At 41.8% G+C, this 21095-nt stretch overlaps 1 protein-coding gene across 1 annotated transcript in view; it reads left to right on the top strand.

The window, feature by feature from the left end:
* LOC149465137 (vomeronasal type-2 receptor 26-like) overlaps positions 1 to 21095 on the top strand; it is a 46989-nt gene that overhangs the window by 10858 nt on the left and 15036 nt on the right. The window contains exon 2 of the mRNA XM_089673625.1: positions 4199 to 4322. Within this exon, the coding sequence (XP_089529751.1) occupies positions 4199 to 4322 (124 nt within the window). The remainder of the gene's footprint in view (positions 1 to 4198; positions 4323 to 21095) is intronic.

The following is a 21095-nucleotide window of genomic DNA, read 5'->3' as shown; positions in this document are numbered from 1 at the left end:
TTAATTTACATTTTCAAGTCCCATAGACCTGCATTATGTTCGATGTTCGCAGTATAACTTTCTACCGCGACCCGAACACAGGGGGTGTGCAGACCATCACTAGTGGCTGAGAAATGGGAAGTAATGATCATGCAGCCTCTTCCTTAATGTACCATACGCCTCCCCCTTGCAAGGCACCCCGTGCCCACGTTCAGGGGGCAGTGGACTCATCTCCACATTCTGTGCCAAAATAGGGTGGCTGCCTCATCCCTTTTCACCCGAACACATATTAATGACACAGGTTCTGTGGCTGAGTAAGGTGGTAATTAACGTCTTCCCGTCCACCATATAGCAGAAATACTGCTACAGGGCGGCACGGGTGTGCAAAATCACGTATATATACGGTAGGGTAGTGCCACCATTCATGGCTGTAAATCACCGGATCCTGGTCGGTGATCACTCACCCGGTGACTGCTGAGCATCTCCGACGAGGAGGAGGACAGTTCTCCTCCCTGTCAGCTTGTGCACACTGCTTTGGATGGCTATGCACAGCACAGCCATCCAAAGCAGTGTGATTACAGAGAAGCACATGAACACAGCTTATAGTAACAGAGCACATAGTTAACCTTTTGATCTCCCCAGATGTTAACCCCTTCCTGCCCAGTGCCATTAGTACAGTGTCAGTGCTTTTTTTAGAAGATCTGAGGGGAAGGCTGCTGGGATTCAGTGCAGTCCTGGGAAAAACGGGGTACTTAAAATAGATTTGATTTTTGGATTCTCTCCTCCCTCAAGGTCCCGATCCTCTCTTGGTCCCGTTCCTCGCCTCCTTCCTGGTCCCGATCCTCTCCTCCGTCCTGGTCCCGATCCTCTCCTCCTTCCTGGTCTGGATCATCTCCTCCTTCCTGGTCCCGATCCTTGCCTCCTTCCTGGTCCCAATCCTCTCTTCCTTCCTGGTCCCGATCCTCGCCTCCTTCCTTGTCCCGATCCTCGCCTCCTTCCTTGTCCCGATCCTCGCCTCCTTTCTGGTTCTGATCCTCTCCTCCTTCCTAGTCCCGATCCTCGCCTCCTTCCTGGTCCCGATCCTCTCCTCCTTCCTGGTCCCGATCCTCTCCTCCTTCCTGGTCCCGATCCTCGCCTACTTCCTGGTTCCGATCCTCGCCTCCTTCCTGGTCCAGATCCTCTCCTCCTTCCTGGTCCCGATCCTCGCCTCCTTCCTGTTCCCGATCCTCTCCTCCTTCCTGGTCCAGATCCTCTCCTCCTTCCTGGTCCCGATCCTCGCCTCCTTCCTGTTCCCGATCCTCTCCTCCTTCTTGGTCCCGATCCTCTCCTCCTTCCTGGTCCCAATCCTCGCCTCCTTCCTGTTCCCGATCCTCACCTCTTTCCTGGTCCCGATCTTCGCCTCCTTCCTGCTCCTGATCCTTTCCTCCTCCCTGGTCCCGATCCTCTCCTCCTTCCTGGTCCCGATCCTTTCCTCCTTCTTGGTCCCGATCCTCTCCTCCTTCCTGGTCCCGATCCTTTCCTCCTTCTTGGTCCCGATCCTCACCTCCTTCCTGGTCCCTATCCTCACCTCCTTCCGGTGATGTCACTCCCTCCCGTGCGTTCCACGCGGGTTCCGGTGCACTTCCTCATATACACAGGACATCCCGGCTCCGTTCTCCCATCTTCCAGCCCAGATGACAGCTGCAGACCCTGCTAAAGCAGCGAGCTAAGGACCTACTAATCTGATACGTCTGAAGTTTGTTGTCATCTTGTGAGTGTTTTAACCTCTTTAACTCCTCCCCCTCCAGAGGATCCCCCCCTTCCTGACCAGGCCATTTTTTTCATTACGACGCTGCGGTACCTTAAATGACAATTGTGCGGTCATGCAACGCTGCACACAAATTAAATTTACATCCTTTTTTTCCCACGAATTGAGCTTTCTCTTGGTGGTATTTGATCACATGTACATTTTTTTATTTTTTGCGCTATAAGCAAAAAGTGACCAACAGTTTTGAGGAAAAAAACAAGATTTTGGACATTTTGCTATTAAACATGTCCTGTAAAAAAATTTTAAAAATCTAATTTCGTCATAAATTATGGCCAAAATGTATCCTGCTCCGTGTCTTTGCTAAAAAAAAATCCCAATACGTGTAAATTAATTGGTTTACATGAAAGTTATAGCGTTCACAAATGGCGGTATAGATAATGAGATTTTTTTTTTCTACTAGAAATGGCGACAATCAGCAACTTTTAGCGGGAATGCAGCGGACATTCTGACACTAGGGGGGAACCAACTTGGTGTCACTGACATCTGCAGTGACACCAATACAGTGATCAGTGCTAATAAAAAGCACTGACACTGTACGAATGGCACTGGGCAGGAAGGAGTTAACATGAGGGGCGATCAAAGGGTTAACTGTGTGCTGGGAGTGTATTACTAGGGGGCAGTGGTGTGTGCTTCACTGTAATCACACTGCTCTGGATGGCTGTGCTGTGCAGTGTGCCCATCGAAGATGCTCGGTAATCTCTGGGCGGGTAATTACCGACCAGGACCGGCGATTGACAGTCGCAGACACGAATGGCTCGACTGCGCCCCCTACCGGGAAATGAGAAATCATGTATATATATTTCTTTCTTTATTTATTTCAGGTACTTATATAGCGCTATCAATTTACGCAGCACTTTTACATATATATTGTACATTCACATCAGTCCCTAACCCTCAAGGGGCGAACAATCTAAGGTCCCTAACTCACATTCATATACAAGGGCCAATTTGGACAGGATCCAATTAACCTATCAGCATGTCTTTGGAGTGTAGGAGGAAACCGGAGTACCCGGAGGAAACCCACACAGATATATATATATACTGCATATAAAACACTGCACTTAGCTGGCACCTCCTGTCCCTCTGTACATAGCTGGTCACTCCCTGTGGACGGCTGCCGCCGGCAACTCTTTGGATTTTTTGTATATTGTGGAATTCTGGGCCTTAAAAGGACTTTGTCAGAGTAATTAGGACTTATAAGGACTCCCTTACATATTGTTTGCATTACCATTGGTCCTAGTTAAGCGCCAGATCATACTGTTCTCTTTGTGGGGGGAAGCCCCCTGCACCAATTCACCCCTCCATGTTGAGGGCATGTGCCCTGGTGTGGTTTGGGAGGGAGTGTCAATCACCCCCCCCCCTCTTTCCTGACCTGCCAGGCTGCAGGCTCGGATAAGGGTCTGGTACGGATTTGGGGGAGACCTCAAGTCATTTATTTCTTTAATTATATGTACTGTTCTGACATTTGGGGGATATCTGTACCGTCCTGACATTTGGGGGATATCTGTACCGTCCTGACATTTGGGGGATATCTGTACTGTCCTGACATTTGGGGGATATCTGTACTGTCCTGACATTTGGGGGATATCTGTACTGTTCTGACATTTGGGGGATATCTGTACCGTCCTGACATTTGGGGGATATCTGTACTGTCCTGACATTTGGGGGATATCTGTACCGTCCTGACATTTGGGGGATATCTGTACCGTCCTGACATTTGGGGGATATCTGTACCGTCCTGGCATTTGGGGGATATCTGTACTGTTCTGACATTTGGGGGATATCTGTACTGTTCTGACATTTGGGGGATATCTGTACTATCCTGACATTTGGGGGATATCTGTACTGTTCTGACATTTGGGGGATATCTGTACTATCCTGACATTTGGGGGATATCTGTACTGTCCTGACATTTGGGAGATATCTGTATTGTTCTGACATTCTTGGACCTCTAGAAATTAGATTGGCTGTCAGTACTTCAGGATTGATCTTTTTCAGATCTATCCCATAGTTTGTGAACTCTATAACTTTCCTACAGATAAATAATACATCCTAATTTGGGTTATTTTCACCAAAGACATGTAGCAGAATACATCTCGGCCTAAATTTATGAAGAACAATTCTTTATTTGCAAACTTTTCAAAAATTTGGGTCTTTTATTGGTAATTTAGCAAAAAATGAAAACCCCGGCGGTGATTAAATACCACCAAAAGAAAGCTCTAGTTGTGTGAAGAAAATGATAAAATTTAAGTTTGAGTACAATGTTGTATGACCGCGCAATTGTCATTCAAAGTGTGAGAGCTCTGAATCCTGAAAATTGGCCTGGGCAGGAAGGGGGTAAAAGTGTCCGGTATGGAAGAGGTTAATGATAATAATAATGATAATAATAATGATAATAATTTCTGATTTCAGGTTCCGATATCTCGATGCTCAGATCCCTGTTTACCCGGCAGCAGAAAAAAGTTTGGCTCTTCCATACATAAATGCTGCTATGAGTGTTCCCCGTGTCCAGAAGGAGAGATATCCAACATTTCCGGTACAGTTTGTATTTGTTAGTAAGTGATTGTTGGACTCGGCAGACTTTACCAATGTAGTTAACCGGTTCCGTGCCGCCCTATAGCAGAAATACTGCTACAGCTCGGAACGAGTGCGCACAATCATGTGTATATATACGTGATTTCGCAGTTCCAGGTAGCACCGCCATTCGCAGCCTCGGCTGTCAATCACCGGGTCCCGGCCGGTGATTACTTGCTGGCACCCGGTGATCGCCGAGTATCTCCGACAGGGGAGAGACCTGTGTATAGACAACACGGATCTTTCGCCTGTTAGCTCCTGCACACTGCTTTGTATGGCTCTGCATAGCAGTATGCTTACAGTGAAACACAAACACAGCACACAAGTAACCCTTTGATCACCCCACGTTAACCCCTTCCTGCCCAGTGCCATTAGTACAGTGTCGGTGCTTTTTATTAGCACTGATCACTGTATTGGTGTCATTGGGGATGTCAGTGACACCAAGTCAGTTCCCCCCCCCCCCCCCCAGTGTCAGAATGCCTGTCACATTCCCACTATAAGTCGCTGATCGCCTCCATTACTAGTAGAAAAAAAAATTCCAGTATATATCCCGCCATTTGTAAACACTATATATAACTTTAAACCAGTTAATTTACACGCATTGGATTTTTTTTTAGCAAAGACACAGAGAAGAATACATTTATGACAAAATTAGATTTCTTAATTTTTTTTACTGGACATGTTTTATATCAATAAGTCCAAAATATAGGTTTTTTTCCTGAAAATATTTTTTTTGTTTATAGAGCAAAAAATTAAAGATGCACAGGCGATCAAATACACCCAAGAAACAAACAAGATATACCTGTGCTCAAATCCCAAAAGCTAGCTCATGCATTTACCCATCAGGTGCTAAAGGGGTGTAACCACATATTAACACTAGAAATACACCCGGGCACACCATCCCACCGATGGGTCCCAACACACCATCCAACCGATGGGTCCCAACACACCATCCGACCGATGGGTCCTAACACACCATCCCACCGATGGGTCCCAACACACCATCCCACCGATGGGTCCCAACATACCATCCCACCGATGGGTCCCAACACACCATCCCACCGATGGGTCCCAACACACCATCCCACCGATGGGTCCCAACCATTCGCAATGGACACAAGCCACCACTTACTCCAATGGCAACACCTTCAACCTCGCATTCTCCCACTTAAGCACTCCCTGTAACCTCTCCAACATCCCTTTCTCTCTCTCTGACCACAACCTTCTCAGTTTCACACTTTCCCTGTCTCCTACCTCCCATGCCTCCAACCATCAAACGGTTACCCGCAGGAAACTTGGCCACCTCAACCCTTCCCTTCTTCAACCTGCTACTGACTGCCATTATGATAAAATGGCTCCCCTGTCCTTCCCAGACCTGGGCACTTCTGACTACAACAACATTCTGTCATCCCTCCTGGACACACTCCTCTCACTACACGCAGAACCAGGCCTCACCTGTCATAACCCTGGCAAACAGATGACACCAGAAGTCTCAAGAGATGCAGCCGTGGTCTTGAGCGAGTATGGAGTAAAACTAAATCCCTGAAAGACTTCACCCTCTACAAATCCCTCCTTCTCAAATACAGCTCCTGCCTCCATACTGCTAAACAAACCTACTACACAAATCTCATCAAAACCCTCTCATCCATATCCTGTCAACTTTTTTCTACCTTTAATTCCTTACTTCACCCCACACTGCCTCCAGCCACCAACTTGCTTACTGCCCAGGATATTGCCAATCATTCCAATAACAAAATCAACACAATTCGTCATGAGATAGCCAGCATCCAGCTTTCTCTCCCAATCAACACACCAAGTCCAACACCACACTCCTCCTTCAACCCTGTTACCACTGAGGAAGTTGCCAAACTCCTTTCCTCTGTCCACCTCACCACCTTTCCCCTGGATCTGTCCTCTCTCAATTACTATGACCACCTTCCTGCTCCATCCTAAACTCTTAAACCCACATCTTCAACCTTTCCCTCTCTTCAAGCACGTCTCCTTCCACACTCAAACATGTACTGGCCATCCCCATACTTAAAAAATCCTCACTGGACCCCTCCTATTTGAATAACCTAAGACCCATCTCCCTGCTGCCATTTGCCTCCAAGCTTCTTGAATGCCTTATCCACAGTGGTATGAGTTGCTACCTCATTGACAACAATTTTTTCAATCCCCTACAGTTCTGCTTCCTCCCACAATGTTCCACTGAAAATGCTCTATTAAAACTCACCAATGACCTGCTAACTGCTAAATCCTACTTATTATTATTATTATTATTATTATTATTACTATGAGTTTATATAGCGCCAAAGGGTTTGCTCAGCGCTGTACAAAAGGGGGGACAATACATGGCACAGTACAACAACAACAAACAACGTACGAGGGGTAAGAGGGCCCTACTCTTTCGAGCTTACAATCTAGGTGGGAGGGGGTAAAGGTACAGTAGGAAGTGGCTGAGGGGAATGAGGGGTGGGAGGAAAGAGGGAGAATGGCCGTTAGGTGAGGGTGGAGTAGGCTTCCCTGAAGAGATGGGTTTTGAGGGAGCGCCTGAATGTGAAGAGGGAAGGCGACAGTCTGATGGATTGGGGCAGTGAGTTCCAGAGGATGGGGGAGGACCTGGAGAAGTCCTGCAGTCGTGCATGGGAGGAGGAGACCAGGGAGCAGGATAGAAGGAGGTCCTGTGAGGAGCGAAGGGTACGGGTAGGGCGGTACTTGGGGATCAGGTTGGTGAGGTAGTCAGGGGCAGTGTTGTGAACGGCTTTGTAGGTCAGGGTTAGGAGTTTAAATTTGATGCGTTGGGCAATCGGGAGCCAGTGGAGGGAGAGGCAGAGGGGGGTGGCAGAGGTGGAGCGGGTGGTGAGGTGGATGAGTCTAGCCGCTGAGTTCAGGATGGTCTGGAGCGGGGAGAGCCTGCACTTGGGTAGGCCGGTGAGAAGAGAATTACAGTAGTCAAGGCGTGAGATGATGAGGGAGTGTACTAGAAGTTTAGTGGTGTCAAGGGTGAGGAAGGTACGTATCTTGGCAATGTTGCGAAGATGGAGCCTGCATGTGTTTGTGAGTGATTTGACATGCGGTTGGAAATCCTACGGCTATTACTCCATACTCATACTCTTAGACCTTTCTGCTGCCTTTGACACAGTTGACCACCCACTCTTCCTCAACAAACTCCACTCCCTTGGCCTCCATGACTCTGCTCTTTCCTGGTTATTCTGGTACCAGTGCACTTTTAGTGTCACATACAATACCATCTACTCTGCTCCTCTTCCTCTTTCTGTTGGGTTCCCCCAAGGCTCCATCCTTGGGCTCCTCCTCTTCTCTCTCTATATCTCTTGTATAGGCCAGTTGATAATCTCCCATGGCTCCCAATGCCATCTCTATGCTGATAACACCCAGATCTATCTCTCAACTTCTCAGTTCACCCCCTCAATCCCCTTACAGATCACAAATTTACTAAGTGATATATCAGTATGGATGTCACACCACTACCTCAAACTCAATCTTTCTAAAACTGAGCTTCTAATAGTTCCTCCTTCTGTATCCCCTCCCCATGACTTTACCATTGAGATCAACAGCACAACCAACGGTCCCTCCACACACGTTAGTGTCTCACGTTATCACTGGCCTACCCTTACACTAGCTATCCCCCCTTCAGTCTGTAATGAACGCTGCTGCCAGACTAATGCACCTTACTAACCAATCCATGACTACTGCCCCTCTGCCTATCTCTTCACTGGCTTCAACTAGCCCAACATATAATTTCAAAATCTATGGCAGACAAGAAGGTTCCCATGTTACAAACAACCAGTGGAATTGGTACTATTTGTATGAAAATAAAAAATATGCAAAATACATGTGAACAAGGTGTCAATCCATTAAAGTGTTCGTTCACCAATGCCAGAAGTCTGCCAAGCAAAGTAGGTGTGGAAGCTTTGTTGCATGAAGAGAACTAGGATTGAATTGGTATTGCTGAATCTTGGCTTCATTCTTCACATGACTGGGCCATTAATATTTTTTGGAGAGATGGGGGGAATAAGAAAGGTGGTGGTGTCTGTCTTTATGTGAGAAGTGATCTCAGAGCGAATTTAAAAGAGGACCTAGATGATGGAGAGTGTGATGAGGCTGAAGTATTATGGGTGGAACTGCACATGAGGGGCGTACTAGAAAGGTAATCATTGGAGTTTGTTATAAGCCTCCCAGTGTTAATGAGGAGGTGGAGACTCAGCTCCTTGTACAGATGGAAGGGGCTGCAAGGGCTGGTCCTGTGATAATAATGGGGGATGGTAACTACCTGGAAAGTCACTGGAGTAATGTACTGTAGGAACAGTTAAATGGCAAACATTTTTAAACCTACTACAGCACAATTTTATGGTACAGTTCATAGAAGCCCCAACTAGGAATGATACTCTGCTGGACCTGGCCATCTCCAACCATACAGAGCTTATTACGAATGTCCATATAAAAGAACATCTGGGTAGCAGTGACCATAACATGATATCATTTATTGTTAGCTGTAAACAGTGAGCACTAGAGATGAGCAAATTTTTCAAAAGTTCGATTCGCCTGATTCGCCGAATTTTCCGAAAAAATTTGATTTGATTCGAATTTATTCGCCGCAAATTTTACTTATAAAAAGGGTTTCTAGGCTTCAGAGAGCCTTTATATTAGTGCAGAACACTGTACCTTTAATTTAAATGTCCTTGGAGTCTGCTGGGGAAGAGAAATAATACTGTCAGTCAGTATGACATGCAGATGAGTGCCGTCGATCTTAGAATCACCGCACACTTCACTCATTTGGGCAGTCACGGGGCCAAAGAAGAAGAAGGAGAAGAAGAAGAAGAAGAAGAAGAATGAAAAGAAGAAGAAGAAGAAGAATGAAAAGAATGAAAAGAAGAAGAAGAAGAATGAAAAGAATGAGGAGAAGAAGAAGAAGAATGAAAAGAATGAAAAGAATAAAAAGAAGAATGAAAAGAATGAAAAGAAGAATGAAAATAAGAAGAAGAATGAAAAGAAGAATGAAAAGAATGAAAAGAAGAATGAAAAGAAGAAGAATGAAAAGAAGAATGAAAAGAATGAAAAGAAGAATGAAAATAAGAAGTAGAATGAAAAGAAGAATGAAAAGAATGAAAAGAAGAATGAAAAGAAGAAGAAGAATGAAAAGAATGAAAAGAAGAATGAAAATAATAAGAAGAATGAAAAGAAGAATGAAAAGAATGAAAAGAAGAATGAAAAGAATGAAAAGAAGAATGAAAATAAGAAGAAGAATGAAAAGAAGAATGAAAAGAATGAAAAGAAGAATGAAAAGAAGAAGAATGAAAAGAAGAAGAATGAAAAGAAGAATGAAAAGAATGAAAAGAAGAATGAAAATAAGAAGAAGAATGAAAAGAAGAATGAAAAGAATGAAAAGAAGAATGAAAAGAATGACAAGAAGAATGAAAAGAAGAATGAAAATAAGAAGAAGAATGAAAAGAAGAATGAAAAGAATGAAAAGAAGAATGAAAATAAGAAGAAGAATGAAAAGAAGAATGAAAAGAATGAAAATAAGAAGAAGAATGAAAAGAATGAAAAGAAGAATGAAAAGAATGAAAAGAAGAATGAAAATAAGAAGAAGAAGAATAAAAATAAGAATAATTCCAGTAAAGCAAAAAGTGTTTCTGCAGAGTTCCTCTATTTCTGACAGTTCTCTGACAGTTCTTTCACATTTCCAGCGGTTGAAACATTGTATCTATTTGTTTCCTAATAAAAACATCTGTATCCTAAATGGAAACAAATACATACAATGTTTCAACCGCTGTACATGTGAAAGAACTGTCAGACAGCTGTCAGAAATAGCGGAGCTCTCTGCAGGGACATTTTTGCCGGCTTTTGAAGGGATGAAAATGGCCGATCAGGAAAAATTTGATTCGACCATCCGAAGTCGTCAAAAATTCGGATTCGCCGCGAATCAAATTTTTCCTGAAATTCGAAACGAATTCCACTTCGCCTGATTCGATTCGCTCATCTCTAGTGAGCACATATAAGAAAAATAAAAACGCTCCATTTCAAGAGAGCTAATTTTCCAAGGCTGAGAGCTGCTCTCCAAGACATAGACTGGGAGGGAATATTGGCATCGATGAAACCCAACATAGAAATGGGAGTTCTTCACAAAGACTGTATATGACCACACTGCACAATATATTCCCATGGGCAACAAGTATAAAAGGCTAAAAATCAAATGTGGCTTACGGCCAAAGTTACAAAAGCTATAGAAAATAAGAAAAGAGCTTTTATTAAATATAAAAATGAAGGAAGCGATCATCGTTTACACATTGCAAAGAATAGAACAGAATATGCAGAAAGGAAATAAAGGGACAAAAATGTAAAATGAGTGACAGATTGCAAAAGATAGCAGGACCAACCCCCAAAAATTCTTCCAATATATGAATAGTAGAAAGGTCCGGTCCGAGCATGTAGGCCCTTTACAGAACCATCTAGAGGGGGTGACTGGGGACAAAGAGAATGCCAATATATGAAATCCCTTCTTCAGCTCTGTGTATACAAAGGAACATGGGGAGCTCTTGTCCATAATGGGCATGGCATTGACACAGCTCCAGATGATCCACATTGGCTCACAATTGATATGATCCAGAAATATTTAGACAGAATAAAGGTGAATAAAGCCCCTGGACCGGATGGCATACACCCACGGGGGCCTTACAGAATTGAGCTCTGTCATTTCACAGCCATTGTTTCTCATTTTTAGGTACTCTTTAATAACTGGCATAGTACCACTGGATTGGTGTAAGGCCAATGTGGGGCCAATATTTAAAAAGGGGTCAAAATTATAGACCTGTAAGTGTAACTTCTATAGTTGGGAAGATACTGGAGAGTTTAATAAAAAAACCACATAGATGAGTTCTTGCTGGGAAAAAATATTGTAAGCAACAAACAGCATGGATTCATGACAGACAGAAGTTAAAAAGTTTCTTTTTATGAGGAGGTGAGCAAAACCTTGGATAGAGGGGTGGCGGTGGGCGTAGTATCCATGGACAGAGGGGGGGGGGGGCTGTGGATGTGGTATACCTGGAGAGAGGGGTGGTGGTGGACATGGTATACTTGGACAGAGGGGTGGCGGTGGACGTGGTATACTTGGACAGAGGGGTGGTGATGGACGTGGTATACTTGGACAGAGGGGTGGCGGTGGGCGTAGTATCCATGGACAGAGGGGGGGGGGCTGTGGATGTGGTATACTTGGAGAGAGCGGTGGTGGTGGACGTGGTATACTTGGACAGAGGGGTGGCGGTGGATGTTGTATACTTGGACAGAGGGGTGGCGGTGGACGTGGTATACCTGAATTTTGCAAAAGCGTTTGACACAGTTCCCCACACATGGCTAATGTGTAAGGTAAAGTCTACGGGCTGGAAAAATCTGTATGTAAATGGATAGAAAACTGGCTAAAAGATCGTATTCAGAGAGTAGTGGTTAATGATTCATACTCTGAATGGTCTGGGGTCAGCAGTGGTGTACCCCAAGGTTCAGTGTTGGGACCCTTACTTTTTAATATATTTATAAACTATATAGGGTCTGAGATTATAAATCCCATTTCAGTGTTTGCAGATGACACCAAGCTGTGCCGGGAATAATGTCCTTACAGGATGTCTTCAATTTACAAGCCAACCTCAATGCTCTGTGTAATTGGGCAACTATGTTGCAAATGAAGTTTAATGTTTATAAATGTAAGGTTCTGCACTTGGGGGTTAAGAATATGCATGCATCATACATACTAGGGGGGGGTAAAACTGGGGGATCAATGATGGAGAAGGATCTGGGGGTGTAAATGGGGGAGAAGGATCTGTGGGGGTCAATGGTGGAGAAGGATCTGTGGGGGTCAATGGTGGAGAAGGATCTTGGGGGTCAATGGTGGAGAAGGATCTGGGGGGGGGGGTCAATGGTGGAGAAGGATCTGGGGGTGTAAATGGTGGAGAAAGATCTGGGGGGGGTCAATGGTGGAGAAGGATCTGGGGGTGTAAATAAGGGAGAAGGATCTGTGGGGGTCAATGGTGCAGAAGGATCTGTGGGGGTCAATGGTGGAGAAGGATCTTGGGGGTCAATGGTGGAGAAGAATCTGGGGGTGTAAATGGTGGAGAAGGATCTGGGGGGGTCAATGGTGGAGAAGGATCTGGGGGGTTCAATGGTGGAGAAGGATCTGGGGGGTTCAATGGTGGAGAAGGATCGGGGGGAGTCAATGGTAGAGAAGGATCTGGGGGAGTCAATGGAGAAGGATCTGGGGAGTCAAAGGTGGGGAAGGATCTGGGGGTTCTGGTAGATAACAAGCTTAATAATGGCAGCAATGCCAAACTGCGGGTTCTGATGCAAGCAAAATCCTCTCTTGCATTAGGAGAGGTATAGACTCCAGAGAGAGATATCATACTACCCCCTCCCCCCCCCCCCCGGTACAAATCATTAGTAAGACCTCATCTGCAATATGCAGTTCAGTTTTGGGTAACAATTGAAAAAGAACATTGGGGAACTGGAGAAAGTACAGAGAAGGGCAACTAAACTGATATGAGGCATGGAGGAGCTCAGCTATGAGGAGAGATTAGAGGAACTGAATGTATTCTCTACTGAGAAGAGGAGATTAAGGGGGGATATGATCTCCATGTATAATACATAAGGGGGGATATGATCTCCATGTATAATACATAAGGGGGGATATGATCTCCATGTATAATACATAAGGGGGGGATATGATCTCCATGTATAATACATAAGTGGGATATGATCTCCATGTATAATACATAAGGGGGGATATGATCTCCATGTATAATACATAAGGGGGGGATATGATCTTTATGTATAATACATAAGGGGGGATATGATCTCCATGTATAATACATAAGGGGGGATATGATCTCCATGTATAATACATAAGGGGGGATATGATCTCCATGTATAATACATAAGGGGGGATATGATCTCCATGTATAATACATAAGGGGGGATATGATCTCCATGTATAATACATAAGGGGGGATATGATCTCCATGTATAATACATAAGGGGGGATATGATCACCATGTATAATATATAAGGGGTTATATGATCTCCATGTATAATACATAAGGGGGGATATGATCTCCATGTATAATACATAAGGGGGGATATGATCTCCATGTATAATACATAAGGGGGGGATATGATCTCCATGTATAATACATAAGGGGGGGATATGATCTCCATGTATAATATATAAGGGGTTATATGATCTCCATGTATAATACATAAGGGGGGATAAGATCTCCATGTATAATACTTAAGGGGGATATGAAATCCATGTATAATACTTAAGGGGGATATGATCTCCATGTATAATACATAAGGGGGGGATATGATCTCCATGTATAATACATAAGGGGGATATGATCTCCATGTATAATACATAAGGGGGATATGATCTCCATGTATAATATATAAGTGTGGATATGATCTCCATGTATAATACATAAGGGGGGATATGATCTCCATGTATAATACATAAGGGGGGATATTATCTCCATGTATAATACATAAGGGGGGATATGATCTTCATGTATAATACATAAGGGGGGATATGATCTCCATGTATAATACATAAGGGGGGATATGATCTCCATGTATAATACTTAAGGGGGATATGATCTCCATGTATAATACATAAGGGGGGGATATGATCTCCATGTATAATACATAAGGGGTTATATGATCTCCATGTATAATACATAAGGGGGGGTATGATCTCCATGTATAATATATAAGGGGGGATATGATCTCCATGTATAATACATAAGGGGGATATGATCTCCATGTATAATACATAAGGGGGATATGATCTCCATGTATAATACATAAGGGGGGGATATGATCTCCATGTATAATACATAAGGGGGGATATGATCTCCATGTATAATACATAAGGGAGAATATGATCTCCATGTATAATACATAAGGGGGGATACGATCACCATGTATAATATATAAGGGGGGGGGGATATGATCTCCATGTATAATACATAAGGGGGATATGATCTCCATGTATAATACATAAGGGGGGATATGATCTCCATGTATAATACATAAGGGGGGATATGATCTCCATGTATAATATATAAGGGGGGATATGATCTCCATGTATAATACATAAGGGGGGGATATGATCTCCATGTATAATACATAAGGGGGGGATATGATCTCCATGTATAATATATAAGGGGTTATATGATCTCCATGTATAATACATAAGGGGGGATATGATCTCCATGTATAATACTTAAGGGGGATATGATCTCCATGTATAATACTTAAGGGGGATATGATCTCCATGTATAATACATAAGGGGGGGATATGATCTCCATGTATAATACATAAGGGGGATATGATCTCCATGTATAATACATAAGGGGGATACGATCACCATGTATAATATATAAGGGGGGGATATTATCTCCATGTATAATACATAAGGGGGGGATATGATCTCCATGTATAATACATAAGAGGGGATACGATCACCATGTATGATACATAAGGGGAATATGATCTCCATGTATAATACATAAGGGGGGATATGATCTCCATGTATAATACATAAGGGGGGATATGATCTCCATGTATAATACATAAGGGGGGATATGATCTCCATGTATAATACATAAGGGGGGATATGATCTCCATGTGTAATACATAAGGGGGGATATGATCTCCATGTATAATACATAAGGGGGATTTGATCTCCATGTGTAATACATAAGGGGGATATGATCTCCATGTATAATACATAAGGGGGGATTTGATCTCCATGTATAATACATAAGGGGGATATGATCTCCATGTATAATACATAAGGGGGGATTTGATCTCCATGTATAATACATAAGGGGGGATTTGATCTCCATGTATAATACATAAGGGGGGATTTGATCTCCATGTATAATACATAAGGGGGATATGATCTCCATGTATAATACATAAGGGGGGATTTGATCTCCATGTATAATACATAAGGGGGGATATGATCTCCATGTATAATACAAAAGGGGGATATGATCTCCATTTATAATACATAAGGGGGGATATGATCTCCATGTATAATACAAAAGGGGGATATGATCTCCATTTATAATACATAAGGGGGATATGATCTCCATGTATAATACATAAGGGGGATATGATCTCCATGTATAATACATAAGGGGGGGGATATGATCTCCATTTATAATACATAAGGGGGATATGATCTCCATGTATAATACATAAGGGGTTATATGATCTCCATGTATAATACATAAGGGGGGATATGATCTCCATGTATAATATATAAGGGGGGATATGATCTCCGTGTATAATACATAAGGGGGGATATGATCACCATGTATAATACATAAGGGGGATATGATCTCCATGTATAATACATAAGGGGGGGATATAATCTCCATGTATAACACATAAGGGGGGTATGATCTCCATGTATAATACTTAAGGGGGGATATGATCTCCATGTATAAAATATAAGGGGGGATATGATCTCCATTTATAATACATAAGGGGGATATGATCTCCATGTATAATACAAAAGGGGGATATGATCTCCATTTATAATACATAAGGGGGATATGATCTCCATGTATAATACATAAGGGGGGATATGATCTCCATGTATAATACATAAGGGGGGATATGATCTCCATGTATAATACAAAAGGGGGATATGATCTCCATGTATAATACATAAGGGGGATATGATCTCCATGTATAATACATAAGGGGGGATATGATCTCCATGTATAATACATAAGGGGGGGGGATATGATCTCCATTTATAATACATAAGGGGGGATATGATCTCCATGTATAATACATAAGGGGGGGGATATGATCTCCATGTATAATACATAATGGGGGTATGATCTCCATGTATAATACATAAGGGGGGATATGATCTCCATGTATAATACATAAGGGGGGATATGATCTCCATGTATAATACATAAGGGGGGATACGATCACCATGTATAATATATAAGGGGGATATGATCTCCATATATAATACATAAGGGGGATATGATCTCCATGTATAATACATAAGGGGGGATATGATCTCCATGTATAATACATAAGGGGGATATGATCTCCATGTATAATACATAAGGGGGATATGATCTCCATGTATAATACAAAAGGGGGGATATAATCTCCATGTATAATACATAAGGGGGATATGATCTCCATGTATAATACATAAGGGGGATATGATCTCCATGTATAATACATAAGGGGGGATATGATCTCCATGTGTAATACATAAGGGGGGATATGATCTCCATGTATAATACATAAGGGGGGATATGATCTCCATGTATAATACATAAGGGGAGATATTATCTCCATATATAATACATAAGGGGAATTTGATCTCCATGTATAATATATAAGGGGGGTATGATCTTCATGTATAATACATAAGGGGGGATATGATCTCCGTGTATAATACATAAGGGGGATATGATCTCCATGTATAATACATAAGGGGGGGATATGGTCTCTATGTATAATGCATAAGGAGGGATATGATCTCCATGTATAATAAAAAAGGGGGATATGATCTCCATGTATAATACATAAGGGGGGATATGATCTCCATGTATAATACATAAGGGGGGGATATGATCTCCATGTATAATACATAAGGGGGGGATATGATCTCCATGTATAATACATAAGTGGGATATGATCTCCATGTATAATACATAAGGGGGGATTTGATCTCCATGTATAATACATAAGGGGGAGGGGAGGTTTGATCTCCATGTATAATACATAAAGGGGGTATTATCTCCATGTATAATACATAAGGGGGGATATGATCTCCATGTATAATACATATGGGGGGGATATGATCTCCATGTATAATACATAAGGGGGGATACGATCACCATGTATAATATATAAGGGGGGGGGTATGATCTCCATGTATAATACATAAGGGGGGGGGGATATGATCTCCATGTATAATACATAAGGGGGATATGATCTCCATGTATAATACATAAGCGGGGATATGATCTCCATGTATAATACATAAGGGGGATATGATCTCCATGTATAATACATAAGGGGGGATATGATCTCCATGTGTAATACATAAGGGGGGATATGATCTCCATGTATAATACATAAGGGGGGATATGATCTCCATGTATAATACATAAGGGGGATATGATCTCCATGTATAATACATAAGGGGGGATATGATCTCCATGTATAATACATAAGGGGGGATATGATCTCCATGTATAATACATAAGGGGGGATATGATCTCCATTTATAATACATAAGGGGGATATGATCTCCATGTATAATACATAAGGGGGGGGGGGTATGATCTCCATGTATAATACATAAGGGGGGTATGATCTCCATGTATAATACATAAGGGGGGATATGATCTCCATGTGTAATACATAAGAGGGGGGTATGATCTCCATGTATAATACTTAAGGGGGGATATGATCTCCATGTATAATACATAAGGGGGGATATGATCTCCATGTATAATACAAAAGGGGGATATGATCTCCATTTAAAATACATAAGGGGGATATGATCTCCATGTATAATACATAAGGGGGGATATGATCTCCATGTATAATACATAAGGGGGGGGATATGATCTCCATGTATAATACATAAGGGGGGTATGATCTCCATGTATAATACATAAGGGGGGGATATGATCTCCATGCATAATACATAAGGGGGGATATAATCTCCATGTATAATACATAAGGGGGGATATGATCACCATGTATAATATATAAGGGGGATATGATCTTCATGTATAATACATAAGGGGGATATGATCTCAATGTATAATACATAAGGGGGATATGATCTCCATGTATAATACATAAGGGGGGATATGATCTCCATGTATAATACATAAGGAGGGATATGATCTCCATGTATAATAAAAAAGGGGGATATGATCTCCATGTATAATACATAAGGGGGGATATGATCTCCATCTATAATACATAAGGGGGGATATGATCTCCATGTATAATACAAAAGGGGGATATGATCTCCATGTATAATACATAAGGGGGGATATGATCTCCATCTATAATACATAAGGGGGGATATGATCTCAATGTATAATACATAAGGGGGGATATGATCTCCATGTATAATACATAAGGGGGGATATGATCTCCATTTATAATACATAAGGGGGGGATATGATCTCCATGTATAATACATAAGGGGGGTATGATCTCCATGTATAATACATAAGGGGGGATACGATCACCATGTATAATATATAAGGGGGATATGATCTCCATGTATAATACATAATGGGGGGGATATGATCTCCATGTATAATACATAAGGGGGATATGATCTCCATGTATAATACATAAGGGGGGATATGATCTCCATGTATAATACATAAGGGGGATATGATCTCCATTTATAATACATAAGGGGGATATGATCTCCATGTATAATACATAAAGGGGGATATGATCTCCATGTATAATACATAAGGGGGGGGGGATATGATCTCCATCTATAATACATAAGGGGGGTATTATCTCCATGTATAATACATAAGGGGGGATATGATCTCCATGTATAATACATAAGGCGGGATATGATCTCCATGTATAATACATAAGGGGGGATATGATCTCCATGTATAATACATAAGGGGGATATGATCTCCATTTATAATACATAAGGGGGATATGATCTCCATGTATAATACAAAAGGGGGATATGATCTCCATTTATAATACATAAGGGGGATATGATCTCCATGTATAATACATAAGGGGGGATATGATCTCCATGTATAATACATAAGGGGGATATGATCTCCATGTATAATACATAAGGGGGGGATATGATCTCCATTTATAATACATAAGGGGGATATGATCTCCATGTATAATACATAAGGGGTTATATGATCTCCATGTATAATACATAAGGGGGGATATGATCTCCATGTATAATATATAAGGGGGGATATGATCTCCGTGTATAATACATAAGGGGGGATATGATCACCATGTATAATACATAAGGGGGATATGATCTCCATGTATAATACATAAGGGGGGGATATAATCTCCATGTATAACACATAAGGGGGGTATGATCTCCATGTATAATACTTAAGGGGGGATATGATCTCCATGTATAAAATATAAGGGGGGATATGATCTCCATTTATAATACATAAGGGGGGATATGATCTCCATGTATAATACAAAAGGGGGATATGATCTCCATTTATAATACATAAGGGGGATATGATCTCCATGTATAATACATAAGGGGGGATATGATCTCCATGTATAATACATAAGGGGGGATATGATCTCCATGTATAATACAAAAGGGGGATATGATCTCCATGTATAATACATAAGGGGGATATGATCTCCATGTATAATACATAAGGGGGGATATGATCTCCATGTATAATACATAAGGGGGGGGGGATATGATCTCCATTTATAATACATAAGGGGGGATATGATCTCCATGTATAATACATAAGGGGGGGGATATGATCTCCATGTATAATACATAATGGGGGTATGATCTCCATGTATAATACATAAGGGGGGATATGATCTCCATGTATAATACATAAGGGGGGATATGATCTCCATGTATAATACATAAGGGGGGATACGATCACCATGTATAATATATAAGGGGGATATGATCTCCATATATAATACATAAGGGGGATATGATCTCCATGTATAATACATAAGGGGGGATATGATCTCCATGTATAATACATAAGGGGGATATGATCTCCATGTATAATACATAAGGGGGATATGATCTCCATGTATAATACAAAAGGGGGGATATAATCTCCATGTATAATACATAAGGGGGATATGATCTCCATGTATAATACATAAGGGGGATATGATCTCCATGTATAATACATAAGGGGGGATATGATCTCCATGTGTAATACATAAGGGGGGATATGATCTCCATGTATAATACATAAGGGGGGATATGATCTCCATGTATAATACATAAGGGGAGATATTATCTCCATATATAATACATAAGGGGAATTTGATCTCCATGTATAATATATAAGGGGGGTATGATCTTCATGTATAATACATAAGGGGGGATATGATCTCCGTGTATAATACATAAGGGGGATATGATCTCCATGTATAATACATAAGGGGGGGATATGGTCTCTATGTATAATGCATAAGGAGGGATATGATCTCCATGTATAATAAAAAAGGGGGATATGATCTCCATGTATAATACATAAGGGGGGATATGATCTCCATGTATAATACATAAGGGGGGGATATGATCTCCATGTATAATACATAAGGGGGGGATATGATCTCCATGTATAATACATAAGTGGGATATGATCTCCATGTATAATACATAAGGGGGGATTTGATCTCCATTTATAATACATAAGGGGGAGGGGAGGTTTGATCTCCATGTATAATACATAAAGGGGGTATTATCTCCATGTATAATACATAAGGGGGGATATGATCTCCATGTATAATACATATGGGGGGGATATGATCTCCATGTATAATACATAAGGGGGGATATGATCTCCATGTATAATACATAAGGGGGGATACGATCACCATGTATAATATATAAGGGGGGGGGGTATGATCTCCATGTATAATACA

The sequence above is a fragment of the Staurois parvus genome, unplaced genomic scaffold (genome assembly GCF_062004578.1).
Source record: "Staurois parvus isolate SC_StPar_1 unplaced genomic scaffold, SC_StPar_1.0 ptg000143l, whole genome shotgun sequence".
Classification (NCBI taxonomy): domain Eukaryota; kingdom Metazoa; phylum Chordata; class Amphibia; order Anura; family Ranidae; genus Staurois; species Staurois parvus.
Note: the sequence above shows the minus strand (reverse complement) of the source record. Positions and strands in the feature narration are given on the sequence as shown.